Raw genomic sequence first — 17,442 nt, forward strand, 5'->3', positions numbered from 1 at the left:
CTTTATTCAACCCATCCTGTTGGCTCAAGAGGATGAGGCAACCCACTAGAATATAACTTGTGTCGTCCCACTAGAAATTCACTCTCAAGTGACCAAAGTAAGCACCACAGCTTATTCAAATCTCGGTTTGTGTGCTGAAGTAAAAGGTGAGAGATGATCTTAAGAAGTTGAGAGGTTTCAGGCTGTAATCCCTTTCTAATTTCCTTCATTCCCACAGCAGCTTGCCACACTTGCTGCAGGGCTTGGAGCTAATATTTCCCTCTGCATTTATGAGGATTTATGGCATCAGAACTAGAGTGAGATGTTCCTTATTCTTATTGTTCTATTCTTATTGTTCCCTCACTTGAGTGTCTCAGCTCCAAAAATTGCAAGGTGGAAATAAAATGGATGAGGAATCAAACAATTTTATGGGGTAGATTAACCTATATTCTTTTCTTCTTCTTGTCATGCACAAGTGCACATTCTGTTTCTTCTAAATCAGACCGTGTGTTCTTCTGGAGGCGAAACCTGTGACCTGACTGTGTGGAAGCTTTGCTATTGCACTTCAAAATATTCAGAACTGGAAAGCAGAGACATAGAACAAGTGTCAGGAAAGCTTCTGAAATTTAAGACAGTCCTAATAAAACTTCCTATTTTTTTTTTTCTGTTTGGGTTATAAAAGATGACATGTTGAGGAAGACAGCTTTCTGTTTACAAACAACAAGTTCCCTGCATGGTTGGATGACTGTCATAACAAGTGCTGGCTTATGCATCAGAATTGCTGAGCATGTGGTGCAAAACTTGCTCAGCACATGTAAATTTTGACCACAAACTGTTTTAATATATGGCTTCAGCTTCATTTAATGATTATTGCTTTTTTAGTTTTTTAATTCCACCTCACCCCCCTGTCATAGTGTTCGAATGAACAATTTGGGATTTGGATGGATAGCTATGAGGGTTTTTACATCTCAACTCACAAAAGCCACGTGGTGCATATGTAGAAGTGTCCTTTAATTGCTTTTCTTTTTGTCTTTTAGGTCTCTCAGCAGCCAAACTGCTGACTGAATCAGGCTTGAATGTGGTGTTGCTTGAAGCCAATGACAGGGTTGGTGGAAGAACTTTCACTGTAAGGGTAATTATCTCCAAACCCATTTATTCTACATGTACAAACTTAGAGTAAATACTGTACATGTAAGGGGAAGATTTCTGGAGTACTAGAAGGTGGGAAATTTCTTGATATTTTAACAGCAAGAGAAGGGAAAGACTGGTGTGATGGTGGAGACAGAATATTTCTGTGTGATCTGTAGGGTATGGAGTCATCCATCTGGTAAGGAGAGTGTGATGAGTTAAGTTTCAAAGTAATTTCCTAGGGAGAGACACTATTGAAATCTCTATGAAAAAACACCCATAAGGTCAACCATGCTGCAAAGAGCCTTGAGCTGAACCTTAACAAGCCCCATGAGGAGTGGTGTAGGCTAGAGTAGTGGCTGGGAACTCAGCCAGCATGTTTACTTTACCTTCTGTTCTACCTCGACTTGGGAGATTACCCCTCCTACCCTGCTCATCAGAGAATCTTGCCTGTGCTACTTCCTGGGACAGTCTGTTTTAAACCAGTCGTTGTTGAGATACCAGACTGAGCAAGAGCTGCACACATGTCTCTCTCCATCCTCTCTCTGCTTGTCAGGCTCTTTCCTCTCATATTTGTTTAAGGCCTGTAGCAATGGGCCTGCTAAGCTATTTATGAACTCATAACCTGAGATCTGAGTAATCACCACACCAGAACTCCACCAAAGAATTTATGTTTTTCCAAGGAGAGAGAAATCTTAGGCAAAATACTATGGGAGTGTTTAATTTCATTTCATTCCTCCGGATTGCTCTTTTAACTTGTGTGCTATTTACAAAGGACTTACTGGCTTGTTTGGTTTTTTTTCCCCTTTTGTGTGTGATAAACTAGAATAAGCAAGTCAAATATGTTGACCTTGGAGGAGCTTACGTGGGGCCAACACAGAATCGTCTCCTGCGATTATCCAAAGAGTTGGGAATAGAGACCTACAAAGTGAATGAAGTTGAGCACCTGATACACCATGTCAAGGTAAGAGGCTCTCAAGCATGCTGCTGTAGGCAGGCAAGTTGTAGTGATCTCCTTTCTCACTCCTTTCTCCATTCATGCTACAGCGGAGTAGACCTGTTTAAATATGCAGCATCTGAGTTTGTTGGTGAAAAAAATAAGTATGTTGGTAATAAGGAACTCATACAAATTACTACATGCACACACATTTATGTGTGTACCCTGTAGATGGATCCTGTTAGCTGATGCCTTGGTTCAGGTCTGACCTCTTAGTTACAAACTCTCAAAATCTTTGTTGTTTTTTAACAGTGCAGCTGTCACTCTTCTATTTGGGTCAGCTCTTATATACACTACCCAAGGTGTCTGAAAATCCCTTTCAGAAGTCCTAGATGTATTTTAAAGCAGGCTGAAAGTTTGTCAGGATGGGCTTCCTAAACCAGTGACAATTATTATCCTGACTGACAGAAACATGAAGAGGTTGTGTCTGGTTTTGCTGATGGGGAGACTTAACATGTAGAGTAGCAAAAGGCTCTGGGAGTCAAACAGTCTTGTGGAGGCAGATCTAAATGCTCTGTTCATGATCAGGAACAGAACAGCTATGGCAAAGCTGTTAAAAAGCCTACATATTCTCAGTAGTCGTTATGCTTTCTCCAGAAGAGCATCCTATCTCCTTTCCTGATATAGCCCAGTGTTGCACTCCCACAGAAAGAAAAATTTCTATGTTAGTTACTGAGAAAATTAACACTGAATCTCATTATATGCTTAGGAAAAGCCATTGTGCAATGACTGGCAAAATACTTGTCAGTAGTTGGTGTTTGATCAAAGGTTAAAGAAAACATTGACAGACCTAAAGACAGCAATAGAGAAAAGATGTTCTGTCAGTTTTCCATTATTTTTTCCACTCAATTGTTATAAAAAAGAATTGTATTCTCAAAGTGATTTGCTTTGTGGTGATGGTCCACAATTACCATTTTTGTAGTAGAACTGATGGGTGCATCCACACTGTTCTGTTTTGTGTGCCTCTGGCACTGTCTACAAAGCCAAATTTTCTCTTTATTCACAGTACTTAGCCTTCAAATTACCCCAACACAAATAGGAGGTCATGCCATGAGGGGAAACCTTAAGGGTACAATTGATTTGGACAGTCAGGATGATAAGCTTCCAGGACAACCTTGCTGTCCTAGCATGGTGGCATTCCAAAATGCTGCCAGAAGTCACTGAAGCCAAAAGTAAAGTTGATTTATTGTCAACAGCCAGTCAAGCAAGGCTCATTGTTTGGTAAGCCACGCCCTATTTACTTTTAGGATCTCTAGGAAACAGGTTGTGGAGGAATATTGGTATTACTATGCTAGTTGAAATAACATTTGATTTCCAGTCACCTTTTATAGAGTGAGGAAAAGGCAGAATGGCACAAGAGTAGAAGTTCAAGCTCTTAACAAGGGCAATCTGTCTTTCCCATGAGCACAAGTGTCTCACCATATGAATTGCCAGGGATTGTGCATAGCCTTTTACCATCATCCTTGGATGCCTTTTAGCTCAGGATGGAGCGCTGGTATGAGTCAAGGATCTCAGCTTTCCCTATCCAGCACTGATAGGAGTTGCTGGCACCCAGCAACATATCCCAGGCTGGCAGAGAAGGGCATTCCTTGGCTTTTCTGTATACTGGGGATAGAAAAGACCTTGAATTGGGATGCTAAGACGTTAGGACACAATATCCAGAAATCCAGACGTGGGGGAAGCCACTCTGCTTCTGGAGGCATTCAAGCCATCCAAGCCTGGAGGTCTTATCTATTGTGGTCATTCCCAGTCAAGTGTTGAAAGTCTCCAAGGAGAGACATCCCAGCTGTGGGCTGAGGTGCTCCCAGGGCATGCTAAGAAGCAGCAGGTTGAATTCAGACAAAGTTTTTGGGCTCAACTGCTCGTAGGAGCTCCTGAAGTGTGTGCCAGAACTCCCTGGTAGCCAGGCAAGAGGTAAAGAGAGGAGATATTCCACATTCAGTAGCAATTCCTTTGAATCTCCTGATTTAATTAATTTAAAATCCTTTATTTCCATTTTTCTTTTGTTTATACAATTGTGGAAAAGTATTTGCATATTTGAAGAATTAATCACAGTAAAATAATTGGCATGTGAGCACAGTATAGTAGACATATGCACTGTCATGTGGCCAAATCTTCAGCCTCATGCATTTCATGTGTGTGGAATACATTTCTGACAGGTCTCTCAGCCACATGGCTTGTCCATGTTCCCCCTGTGAGTGGACAATGCTTTTGTGTATTCCTTGAAATCTCAGCTCGCAAATCAGATTCCAAAATAGACAAAGGGCTGTCGCCCCTGTGTGAATTTGAGTTCACTGTGGCCAAATATAATTAAATTCTGGGCCACAAAATTATCTGAACCCAGAGAGGCAATGAAACCTAAAGGTTTTAATTTTTCTTTTGCTACACAATCAGGCATCACAGTGCATCTTGTAAAATCAGCTGCTGTTTTTACATATACCCGAAGGCAAAATCAAGCCTTTCATAGTTAATTAAATTCATTTTAGAAGCTTTTTAATACAAGTAATATATGCAGCTTCTTTGTACTACAAAATGAAAAGAATGCATTTTGTTGATCTCTGGATGGGTCTCTGCTAATTAGGCTTTACCAACTTGATTGGGTTGTGTGGTTTTTACCTCCTTTAATCTCTTTTAATGTCAGGTTCTATTGTGAGATTATTTTTGGTCTCTCTTATATTGCATGTGATATCTTCACAGAAATTCAAAATTATATTTCTTGCCCTACATTTTTTTTCTTTTCCCTCCACTTGTTAAGCAGCCTTTTTCATGGTCTTTGAAAAGAGATTAGTATGTTCTTTTCATTTGTGTAAATACTTGTTCATCAGCCTTAGTGAGAAAATTAGTATAGCTCTGCAAGTAGTATTTGGTAGGCAAATTGCTGCCTGAACACCATTAATTTTCAATAGCCAACTGAAATTAGGTTCATAAATCCAGATTTGAGAAGCAAAAGCAGAACTGTCTGAGAATTCATCATCTCTTAACAGTCCTCCCACTAGACTGGTAGGCAGATGTAAAATCTTAAAAATGCTTCTTAAAATGAGATAACTTTTCCTTAGCTGCCCAAGAGAGAATTCAGGATCCTACCTTAGATATGCAGATTTGCAGCTTTTGACTGGTGGTGTTTGTTTCCCCCACCAAAACAAGTGACAGTTTTTGTCTTTCAGAAAGCAAACCAAAGTACATATAGTACAGGTAATTTTTACCTTTATTGTGTAACAGCCCCTGGAAAGAAATGTTGAAATTTGAAACCACACCAGCTGTCGTGAGGGTTTAATTATCACATTTTCCCTGTAATTCAAATTGTACTTCACTTCTGTGCCATCTCAATAACCATGCAAACTTCCTGCATTTTAAACCACAAATTTACCAATGTTATCAATTGCAACATCGGTTCCTTGTCTAAGGTAACTGTGGAACTGGTTTACTTTGCTCCCCTAAATCTGTGTAAAGAAACACATATTTGCATGACTGGTTTGCCCAGTGAATCTTTTTAGAACTTCATTCCTTCATGTACAGTAAGGACGACCTACTCTGTTCTGCCAAGGTGCCAGCTGAGCATCCCCGATCCCATTTTCACTGATGACAAAAAGGCTCCTTCCTGGCTACATCAGACCACCAAAGCTCGGTTTTTTAAAAACGTAGTCGGTAGTCTGTGGTAGATCCCCCACTGCTGTTGATGCTTCTTGTCATTTTTTCTTTTTTTTGAGATGCTTTTTGCCACTGGGACTTTTTATGGGATAACGCTATTATCCTTCCTGGACCTTCCCCAGATTATTAAAAGTGGTGATAACACTTGTTCTTTCTAATCTCTGTTGTCTCTGTTGTGCAGGCTGTGGGTAGTGCTAGCAGCTGGCTGAGGTAGCTGGCTATTTTGACCACTTTGACAGGGTGTTGCACCTGAAACAGTCCTCATATGGTTATGATTAAATCCTGCAAGTTGCTTCTTTAGCACCAGAAGACACGTTTGGCATTGTCTGGGGGCTCTTTCAGGTTCAGATGCTGGGTGAAACGGGAAGCATCCCCTCCCTAGTCACTAAACAGGTTCTTGACATTGACTGGCCAATACTTCATTACCTCAGTTAAGTTCTCTTAAAGAGTCTTGAGTTTCCTCATAATAATTCATCTGCCAGCAGCACTGGCCAGAGGTGTCTGAATGCATGTCATGCCCACTTGAAGTTTGGCACCACCTTTATACAAATATAAACAATTGGCATCTCCAGGGAGAATGCTGATGTGAACCTTGTCTGCAGCACATCAGGAAGGTGAATATTTAGTCTTATATACACAGTACTTCTAACTAGGACCCAAATCTACACTAGTTTTGCCAGGTTACATACTAACCTGAAGTAGATTTGCAGAAAAAATTTTACAGCCCTCTTGAGTGTCATTAATTTTCAACACTTGTGCTTATTAAAATGCAGTTTGCTGTGGTCTAGTTCATGAATAAAAAATATGATGGTCATATTGTATTGGGATTTAATTAACAGCTGGATAAGTGACTGCTGTATCTAAAGTTATAGAATTTAATGGTGTTTCTTTTGTGATATCCGTGTTATATGCACTGAAGCTAAGCAATATGATTTATTTAAACTTTTGACCTTCTTCTCTGTGAATCTAAGGGCAGTATAGTCCGTACTATAGAGTGCAACAGCTTAAATGGATTTTTGAATGACTAGATAAATGTACTTTCATTGTTCTTTGTATATCTTAATTAGAGTGCAGTCAGAGAACAAAGTCTGTGAGACTCTCAGTTGCCATCAGTTTAAGTGAGGTGAAACAGCCTCATGTTTTGGGTTTTTTTTTCCCCCTTTTATTGGCAATTTGTAAATAAGAACTTGGGGAACTGAGAAGAATACATCTGAATCTGTAAGAAGCTGGGCATTTGGTGTCTTGAAAAGGAGGCCAAGTAAATTCAGAGACACTTAAATTGCTGTAGGGCCTTGATAGTTTCACATATCATTACTGGAACATAGATCTGTGTTATTTTAACTCTTTACTGGATATGGGGATGCAGGTATTTCTGTCACAAGATTCTGTGTCATTAATCATATTCACTTGTAGCCTCAAAAGTGCGTCTGAGGTTGACCAGGCATGGTCAGATGGTGAAAGCATCTTCCAGGCTCTCAGAAGAGGGTGGAGCAGGCTTTGGCATGAGTATAGGAAAAGCTGGGCTCGTATGGTCTCATTGGACCTACCCTGTAAATAAAGGAGTATCTTACCTTTTTTTATACCAGCCACCTGGTAGTAATTTCAAGAAGAAATTAAAATATGGATATTTGTATTCCAGCAGCTTAAAAGATTCAAGGTTATGTACAGCAGATCTGCAGAATGATCTCTGTCTAAGGGGACTGTAATGCAAGATTTTGCAAGGGGTGTTTATTGATCAAGAAGATTGACTGGAATGCTGGAAGCTGTGACCTAATGGTAGCACAAGGATAAAAGTAGTAAGAAAAATGAACTGTAAATAAAGTATGAATTTCTTAATTAAATTTGAGATGAAAAAAATCTTCCTTGGTCTTAGCTTTCCCAGGCTGCATGGTATGTTCCCAAGGAGATTAAGAAAAGAATTAGAGAAGTGTGTATTTAATACAAGATCAACCTGGTGAACATACTGGATTTCATGTGTCTGTAAAATTTTATGTAAGATTTAATTTTTTTAGGTAAGGAGTTTAATAACCTGAAGTATCTCAGAAACAAAACCACTGACCCCAAAGTCATCTTCTGGTTAAAACCAGTGTTCTAGTTGTAAGAGTATGTGTGTCCTGTCTGCTCAATTATATTATGGGCAGATGCTCTCTTGAAAGCTTTCTCCCAAATGAAGCTACTCTTTTCTTCTTCTTCTTCTTCTTTTTCCCCCCCCCCCCCCCCCCCCCCCCCCATTTATTTATGCCCATTTATCTGCTTTTGGAAGGGGAAAGAGAATTTTTCTTAAGACTAATTCTAGAAATATTGTAAAGTTTTCAGTTGATTTTTATTCACTTTGTTGACTGGTTTAATACAGGTTTTGAAAGCCATATGCAGACCCAGTTTCAAAGAGTATTTACAAACAAAGTCCCTATAAATCTGTGCTTCATAAGACACCTTAATGCTTTTTGTAAAGGTGGTTTTTAGTGTCTGAAAACAAAAAATCCCATTCTAGTAGGAAGGAGATTTAGTTAGTTATTTTCACAGCTGTTTGGAAGAAATATACATACAGTTATATAGAGGATCTAAATTCAGAGCAGATCCTCAATTTTCCTTTCTGAATCACTTCAGTTTTGTTTCTCTTATACTATCTATACTTTAGGTAAGACAAATACTTAACGGATTGCATGATGTGGCAGAGTGAAGGTGGACTTATTTCTGTAACATGGCAGAAACAAGTTGTTCCTGCTTAGCTCCATTCCTTTTTAGAATGCATGTTTCAAGCCACTGTGTCTGGCTATGCAACACTTAAACTGGAATTACCTTACTTAACCAAATTCACAAGACACACTGGCATGCACAGCTGATCTCAAATTAGATATTGAAATGTATTTGAAGGACATTTTGGCGTGTCTAAATATTGCAGCTTTGCAGTTATATCAGTTATACAGATTGTCTTATGCAGTGTTTATATTTTCTAACCTATGTATCTTCTTCTTTTAGGATATCTGTCAGTATAGTAATCAGCTAAGCATATGAGCTCCTGAATAGTTCTGCAACGAAGGGAACTTCAATGTAGTTCAATGCTGTTACAGTTTCTAAGTAGGCCTGTGTACATCTCTCAGTTTGGTCCAGCTACTTGCCATGTTTTACTGAGAATTATGATTATAAAAGAGGCTTACTTTCAAAGAAACATATTGTTAGATGCTATGGTTTAAAAAACCCAACAGAACTAAACAAACACACACCCCCAAGCAACAACAAAACCAAAAAACAACCCCCAAAAACCAAACAAAAATGATACTTTTCCACAGGGCAGCAGACGAGAAACAATATCTGATACATGTACAGAGTTACATCCTGAAGTGATTCTTTTCTGGTTCTCGTTTTCCTCCTCACGACTTTGCATCTTACTGTTCCAGTGCTTTGTATGAGTGAAGTTCCTGGGATTTTAAGTTGAGAGAACAGGGGGTGTGTGATGTACCAGTGCTGCGAATCAGCAGAGGGCACTGCTTGCCAACAAACCTGTGTAACTGTGAATTAACATGCAGAGTGAGGTCTTGGTGAAGTGAGCAGCAGTTACTCCACTGGTTACTATCAGTTTAGATGGTTTAGCTGAGGGAATATCCGTGCTCCTTCAGTAACACAGAGAATGCACCACACCGTCTCTTCTCTTCCAAGGAAAGCTGATTACATTTATAAGATGTTTATACTGGTATTTCCTGGCATGTCCTTCCTCAGCTAACCATTTACTCGCTGTCATCCTCACAGGAAGAAGTGTGTGAGATCTGGCCCCTATGCCCTCCTGAGTGCTGGGGCTGATATTCAGGGGGCTACTGATATTCAGTTGCCACGTTGTGTTTTTTTTTTTTCCACCTGTAATAACCCATTTCTTATGTCAGTTATTTGACCTGAAACAGAGCTGATGTATAAAGAAAGCTTATTTCTGCACTTACATGGGTCCATTGTAACTAAGCCAAATGTTGGTTGATGTGAAACAGATGGATGAGAAAATCTGTTGGGTATTGCAGTGTTTGTGACAAACACTGGATTTCTCATTTCCCTGTTGGTTTATTCCTGAGGCAGCTGCATTGCAAGAGTTTCCTCCCTTATGGTTTCAGCTTCTTCAGTGAGCTTTAGCCCCTACTACAGCAACAGCCTTTGTGAGCAAGTGATCCATACAATAGCAGGTAGACTTCCAACTGCTGTGTTCTGTTCAGCTCTTGGAAACATTGCAAGTGGCATCATGAAATTATTTCTAAAATTATATATATGCCTGTATTAAATAAAAAAGGGTAAGAAATACTTCTGATCATTGTAGTACTGGTGCTGAAATACCGTGGCAAATGATTGGAAAGGGTGGTTACTATTGCTGTTTCTATACAGCTCTGATTTAGGTATAAAAATATTCAAAAAAGGAACATGTTGTTCATCTTGGACCATATTTTTCATCTGTGTCTTGTTATTCTTTAGGGATTTTTCAGCACCAGGAGGTATGGAGAATGCTATTCCCAGGAAGATGATAGCAATAAGCAAATTTTGCCTAAATATCAAAAAAGGTTGTTGTGTTTGCAAAAATGCAAATTCAGCAAAAGTAGAGCTGAAATATTTCAGTTTGTTGGTAGTTACTCTGAACTTTCTGTAGTCTTTCTTTGGTGCTGTTATTTTTGTTTCTGTGTAGAGCCTAGACTGGCAGTTGCTTCTCAAACAAAATTCTGATTGACAGCTCCTGGAGTTTTGTTTGTGCAAGAAATAAGGATCAGGCCTTAGGAGATGCCTTAGGAGCTCTTGGAAGTAGCTTTCACAAGGTACTCACTAACTTTGATTTGTTTATATTTTTCCAGGTTTAAGTTTGTTCTTGTGCTTTATGAGGCTTGTCACCCTAGATTTCTACACAAGAGACATACCTAAGATTTCCCTTTCAGCAGTTCAAATGTAGTGAAATAGAAGAATACTAAAACAAAAATATGATTTGTGTGTCTCTTGTGTGCTCATGAGGAAGCACCACAGGGAACTCATAAGACCTGAGTTAACTCAGAGGGAATAACTCAGGATTGCCTCTGGCAAAGCAGGAAGTTCAGAACAAAATTAGAATAACCTATTCTGATGCTGTCCTGGTTTTCTTGAGCACAGCTGTATACTTGTTTTATAAACCTAAATTTGGGAAATACTAAGTTTTTAAAACCAAACTGATATGGTCTGGCTTTGGGATACCTATATGGTGTTTACACTAGTGAAGAGTGGCTCCAGTGTTCAGAAGAAAGCGCTGTAAAACTTACTTCTTGTTGCCATAGGAGCCACTTATGGAATTTTAATGTGCCCCAAAGGCTAAAAGGTAATTGTCAACATGGTTCAGGTGTTATCACTTGGGACAAGAAGGTACTTTGAGACTTCTTGCTCTTCTTTCATAGCCCTTTGGCAGCAGAGTATGAGGGTGTGCTCCAGTTCAAATTGATTCCATATTAAGAGATTCTGTAATCATACACAAATATTCATGTCAGGACCAAGTGCTTATGATGAAACAGACTTGTTCAGTTCATCTCCATTTATAGGGATCTGTTTTCCTGATTCCAGTATTTTTGTATGGTTGAGCACAAGACGTATAGAAATGCATTTTTATTTTCGTGCTGAATGAAAAAACAAAAAAACATCCCACCCTTCCAATAATCTGGGTGAATGTGCCGTAATGTCCATTTAAGTCCATTGGACTTAAATTGGAAGTTCTAGGTTTTCAACCTTGGTGCCTCTGGCACATGAAGTGACTGGAGATCTACTCTGACTGTGATAAAACCTCTGGTAGAAAACTTCTAAAAATTTCATGTTTTGGCATTGTGAAAAACATAATTTCTCCTCAAAAACACTGCAAAATGAAATTGTTGTCTTGCAGCTACTTCTTCATGTGTACCAAAGAATTAAATCCTTTCCTCCCCTCTCCCATTTTACTTTTTTCCAAAGTTTTATTACCTTGGTGTTTCTGACAAGGATTCCACTGGAGTCCTGCATCTGTGAAGACGAGGTGAAAAACCAGTTTCTTCTTCACTTTCTCTAACCTGTTTGGGAGTTTTGTAAGCTAATTTTCTCTTTCCCTTAGGTTTGATTTTTTGCCTTACTGCTCTCTAAGTATCTTTCTCTTTGAATTAGAAGTCCTCAAAGTTATTAGTGAGCATTTTCAAGGTTTTATCTCCTTTTGTTATATCCAGACCGAGTTTTAAGTCTGTCAGGGTCCCATTGTGCCCTTTTACTGTCTTTTCTGGTGCTTACAAATGCTTGAAGATTTAAATAATGTGCTCTCCCTCCCTTCTTTCACAGTATTAATAAAGATACTAAATCAAATAAAGCCCTACACTTCTTTGAGTAAGTGATCTTTGGATACTTCTCCTCAAGAAGATGCACTGTTGTTGTTACCTGGTTCTAAATATTAAATCTTGGTACACTATGATTTTTTTTAAGCCAGTGTAAATAATTTTTTACTGATGGATTGGTGTGGCACTGCATCAAATATGTATTAAAAGTTGGTACTTCTACTGTTTGGCAATCATGCTTGGGCCGTGCACACTTAAATACATAATTTAATACAAGTTTTGAAAAATTAGATGTGGCACACAATGTAGCCTTTATTATTTACCTATCTTATGGACTCTGGAATGCATAGTGAAGAAAGGAGTACCTGCATAATGCTGATGAACATTTCTTTGTGAATTTTTAAAGCTATTAGGCTGCCATCCATATAGTCAGCCAGGGAAATCCCATGTCAGAGAAATAGTTCTACAAATTACTTGTTATCTCCACTCCTAATTAAGCCAGACTTTCAGAGTATCTTGTAGTGGAGATACAGATATATAAAATCTAATATGTAATGATGTAATTAGGACATTGGTATTGGTCACCCCATCACTGGAATTTACAGCCAGAGGTGTTAATGACTGGAAGAATAAGTCATTAATAGTAAATGCCACATTTTCTACAGGACTGGTAATTTTTAGGTTAGCCAAAACAGCTTTTTTTTTTTTAAGGAAGGTCTCTGACCTATGATTTTAGTGTATAATAAAGCTCACCACAACTGCTTTTGCCTGATTTTGAGAAAAAAACCAACTAAAAACAAACTGCTTACTATAATTAACAGTTCAGTCTTCTCATGAACAGAACATTTAGGAGGAAAAAAGTAACATACATATCTCTCAGTAGTAAATAGCCAATTTTTCATCTCATTTTTTTAGTCTGATCTTGGTGACTCTACTGCAGGGTATTAGTTTTGTTGCCCAGAAGTTCCAAATGTAAAGCTTTGAAGATGAAGGCAGTATCAGTTCTGCACACATGGGACTTACTAATTCAGCTGTGTATCACAGCTAAATTGCACATACAAGATAACAGGGTCACAGAATGGATGAGGTTGGATGGACCACTTGTACAACCCCCTGACCAAGCAGGGCCACCTAGGGCTGGTAGCCCAGGACCATGTGCAGGTAACTTTTGAGGATCTCCAAGGATAGAAGACTCCACAACTTCTTTGGTCCATCAGTGCCAGTGCTGAGTCACCCTTCACAGGGAAAAAGCATTTCCTGATGTTCAGAAGGAGCCTCCTGTGTTTCAGTTTGTGCCCATTGCCTCCTGTGTGCACACACAGACATGATCTGTCAGGTGTTACATGTATTGATTGTTTGTTCTTTCTTACAGTGTACACTTAATTTGGTGCAGCTTCCCACGCATGGAAGCTATGATTATGGTTGTGTTTAGTTTTTAACGAGGTTTTTGTTTGTTCTTCATCTTGTAGGGTAAGTCTCACCCCTTTAAAGGTCCATTCCCTCCTATGCGGAATCCACTGGCCTACCTGGACTACAACAACCTGTGGAGGACCATGGATGAAATGGGGAAGGAGGTATGGCATGAGGCATTGCAGCTGACTGTCTCAGCTCAGCTTTGTCTCCGTGAGAGGCAGAGTGAAAGATGGGAAGCTGCTCTAGCTTGAAAAAACCTGGTGCTGGCAAGAGCAGCCACACATTTTGGTACACGCTGATGGTCAGAGCGCATCTGAAGAGGCATCCTTGAAACTTCTTCTGAGGGCCACGTTGCTGAGGCTGTCTGCAGTCATAGCTTTGCTCTTCTGGTTAAAGGAATGTCAAGGCTTATGTTTGTGGTTGATTTTTAGCACTTTTCCTGGTGAATCATAGTGATATTTTAAGAGGCTTGTCAACCTCAGACGTTTGCCCTTCTCTATCTTCAATTTGTCTGTTCTAGTTTATTACCAGTAGTGTATGTTTTCTATTGAATGAGCTATAAGACTTTGAGAAGAGGTTGCTCTTACTTGCATAGATAAATACAAGAGATATGGAACAACTTAGAAAGATCACTTAGCTCTAAATTTATTCTCTGTTTTTCCATCTAAAAAAGAGAAAATTCTTAAAGCAGGCAAACAAACAACAAAAAACCCTAAAAGCATTCACTGTTAAGTTCACTGTATTATCTGCCAGAAATTTGCAGGCTAAATTACCATGTAAAGACACGGTAATTCTTCTGTCACTCATTTGCTGATGGATGCTTTTCTATGTCTCCTTAGATTCCCAGTGAAGCCCCATGGAAGGCTCCACATGCAGAAGAATGGGACAAAATGACTATGCAAGATTTCATAGATAAAATTTGCTGGACGAAGTAAGAAACTTTTTAATACAAAACATAATGACATATTTATATACCTTAGAGCTCCAAATAAATGTTACTGCTTTGCAAAGAGATATAACTACCCCTAAACCACAGCCTTTCTAAAGAAATGGGGTGAGAAAATCTTGTAATAATGGACCACAACACCTGTCAGCACACTCTATTTCCCTAACATTTTAGACTAAAAAAGAAGATAAAGGGAAAATGTATTTGGGAGGGTTACTTCTGAATAGATGTGTAGTACCTAATCTGTTATGTGCGCTTTCCTGCTCTTTACTGTGTGTTTAGCCTTTAAAAGAAAAATGTTCTGGTTACAGCAGGTTTTTGAATCAAACTTTTGATGGAACAACACACATTTATTCTGTGCTGGACCAGCTGATTTTACCAAAGTGCTATAAAGATAACATTTGTCTTGCAATAGCACTAAATCACTTTAACACCCATCTTTCTATTGTTTAGCTGGCGCGCTCTATAGCAGGGAAAGTGAAAATGCTTCCTGTTTTTATGTATACATCAAAGCAATTTTTCTTCCCTTGCCATTCAACAGCAGTTTGATGGTTTTTCTCCTCACTTAAAGAAAAATAAAGCCCATTAATTCTGCCTTGCTGTAAGGCAGATTGATTTCTACAGCAGCCACCTCAGAACTGCCAAGCACCCCACATGCAGCTGCCACGAGCCTGCATGAGCTTGGTGCCGAAGCCTGTTAGCACCCACTAAGTCTGGTTCTCAACAGGGGCATTTCTATGGCTTCAGCCAGTCTCCAGAGAGCAACGTGACCATTGTTGTTCATGTAGATCATGGCTGTTTTGGGCCGAGTCCAGAGTAGGGCCGCAAAGACGACCTGAGGGCTGGAGCACCTCTCCTATGGCGACAGGCTGGGAGGGTTGTGTTGTCCATCCTGGAGAAGAGAAGGCTCCAGGGACACCTGAGAGCAGCCTTCCAGAGCCTAAAAGGGGCTTGCAAGACAGCTGGAGAGGGACTTCTGACAAGGGCATGTAGTGATAGGACAGGGGGTTCTGGCTTTGCACTGAAAGAGAGCAGGGTTAAATTAGATATTAGGAAGAAATTTTTTACCATGAGGGTGGTGAGGCCCTGGTGCAGATTGCCCAGAGAAGTTGTGGTTGCCCCATCACTGAAAGTGTTCAAGGCCAGGCTGGATGGAACTTTGAAGCAACCTGGTCTAGTGGAAGGTGTTCATGCCCATTGCAGGGGGTTGGAACTGGATGATCATCATCTTTAAGGTCATCCTTTGGGGTCTTTCACCATTCAATAATTCCATGGTTGTTAATGGACAGTAGGCCCCTGTCAAAAACTTGTTTTACTTTAACAGGAGTGACAATTGCACAGAAGCATATAAAAAGCCTTTCTCATTTGTATCACGGTCCACGTGCAGTAAAACCAGATAGAAATGTATGCTGACAGCTCTGTTGGCTCTCTGAACCTCTGACTTGGTAAGGAATTGGACAAGTTTGCAAAACACCATGCACCAGTAGTCATTCAATATCCAATAGCTCATGTGACTACATTCATGATTTTCCAACTTTGATGGAATAAGACTTGACATTTTACCTGAATATTGGCATAAAACAGAGACGCTTTTCAGATTTTATACGTGCACCTCAGCTTGATTTGCTCAGTTTGTTCAAGATTTAGGTAACATGCCATAGAAAATTCCCCCTCTGGAAGGTAATGATCCAGAAGGGTAATCTTCTGCTATTGCCTCTCATCTAACAGACTGTACAGATTTCCTTTCGGCTACAGATGCATGATGGAAATGTCCTGACTGCACTTGGTTGAAATCATACTGGTATTCCCAGGTAAAACATCAGGAACTGAAAAGCAATGGGAGAAGGCAGCAGAAACTAGGAGAATGTAACCACCATGTAATAGCCTCTGCTTGTAAAATATTAATGGACACATACACATTAGCAAAATACCTTACAGAGTTGATCATATTTTACAATATGTGTTTATACTGACAAAAAATCATGAATAATTTCTGTATTATTTTTGGCTGTCAAGAATGAAGCCAGAATGCCCTCATATTTCAGAAAATGGATGAGGTCTGTACTTCAGCGGGACTTTGCATTTTTAGAAAGGACAGAAGATGCCTTTTTTCTACGTAGATCTACAGCTGTTTAAAATAGTATGCTACAGATACACTTTTCACTTTTTTTGAAGTCTAAGACTAAAAAAAAGAAAGAAGCAACAAAAAAGTGGATTCTGTACTGGCTTTGGAACTTATTGATTGCCTGATGCCTTGCATATGAAACACCTATGAAATCTTAGTCCCTAAGCCCAAAGTAGTTAAACTGGGCATCTCGTGGTCCTGTCTATGTCTCTTAAAACTCCTCCTCAGAATGAGGGCAGGGGGAAGCATTTACTTCTAACAGGAGGAATGTTTCCCTGAACCTTAATAAATTCTGTCTTAGTGCACCCAAAAATCTTGTACAGGCTTATACAGTAATTTACAGAATCCTTTCCTTTTCCCTGTCAAACTCTTTCATGAATGCTGTCTCGTCTGTTTTGACTTCCTACTTATATTTCTTTCCTTGTTGTGTTCCACCTGCAGCACTCTCCCTGAGCACAGAGGATTGGGCAGTGAAGGGATCTTGACTAATCCAGAGATATTAGATAATTAGCTTAGACAAGATTGCTAACTTTTTATGACAAGTGTTGAATAATCTCTCTACTATGTGCTTGAGGGACAGGCATTTAGCAGGTGCAGATCTTGTCTGTAACCCAGGAGCCAAGGACATGGTGTTTTTGGAGTCCAGTGAAAGCCGGAGGGCTTGCTTCCCTTAATCCTAAAATGACAACTTTGCATTAGTAGCATAATTAGTAACATAAGCTTTCATGAGCTTTGGTGTCTCCTGGAGCCCTAATTTGTGTGGAATACAAATACTTGATTAACACTTTTTTGCAGGGATATTTGAAAAATGTTACATAAAAGGAATTGATAATTTCCTACTTCAACAGAAATCAAGGAATCCTTTGCCCACAGTAAAAAAAGAGGTTGTCAAAGACGGTCTCCCATTCAAGAACAGTCTGGTCAGCAT

The 17,442-nt window shown here is 39.4% G+C and overlaps 1 protein-coding gene across 1 annotated transcript in view; it reads left to right on the top strand.

The window, feature by feature from the left end:
• The window catches only part of LOC113943724 (amine oxidase [flavin-containing] B-like), a 51,181-nt gene that overhangs the window by 17,632 nt on the left and 16,107 nt on the right, over window positions 1-17,442 (top strand). Inside the window, exons 2-5 of the mRNA XM_027635907.1 lie at window positions 1,017-1,111; window positions 1,934-2,071; window positions 13,500-13,604; window positions 14,283-14,374. Coding sequence (XP_027491708.1) covers window positions 1,017-1,111; window positions 1,934-2,071; window positions 13,500-13,604; window positions 14,283-14,374 — 430 coding nt within the window. The remainder of the gene's footprint in view (window positions 1-1,016; window positions 1,112-1,933; window positions 2,072-13,499; window positions 13,605-14,282; window positions 14,375-17,442) is intronic.

This window comes from Corapipo altera, unplaced genomic scaffold (genome assembly GCF_003945725.1).
Source record: "Corapipo altera isolate COAL_440 unplaced genomic scaffold, ASM394572v1 0, whole genome shotgun sequence".
NCBI lineage: Eukaryota > Metazoa > Chordata > Aves > Passeriformes > Pipridae > Corapipo > Corapipo altera.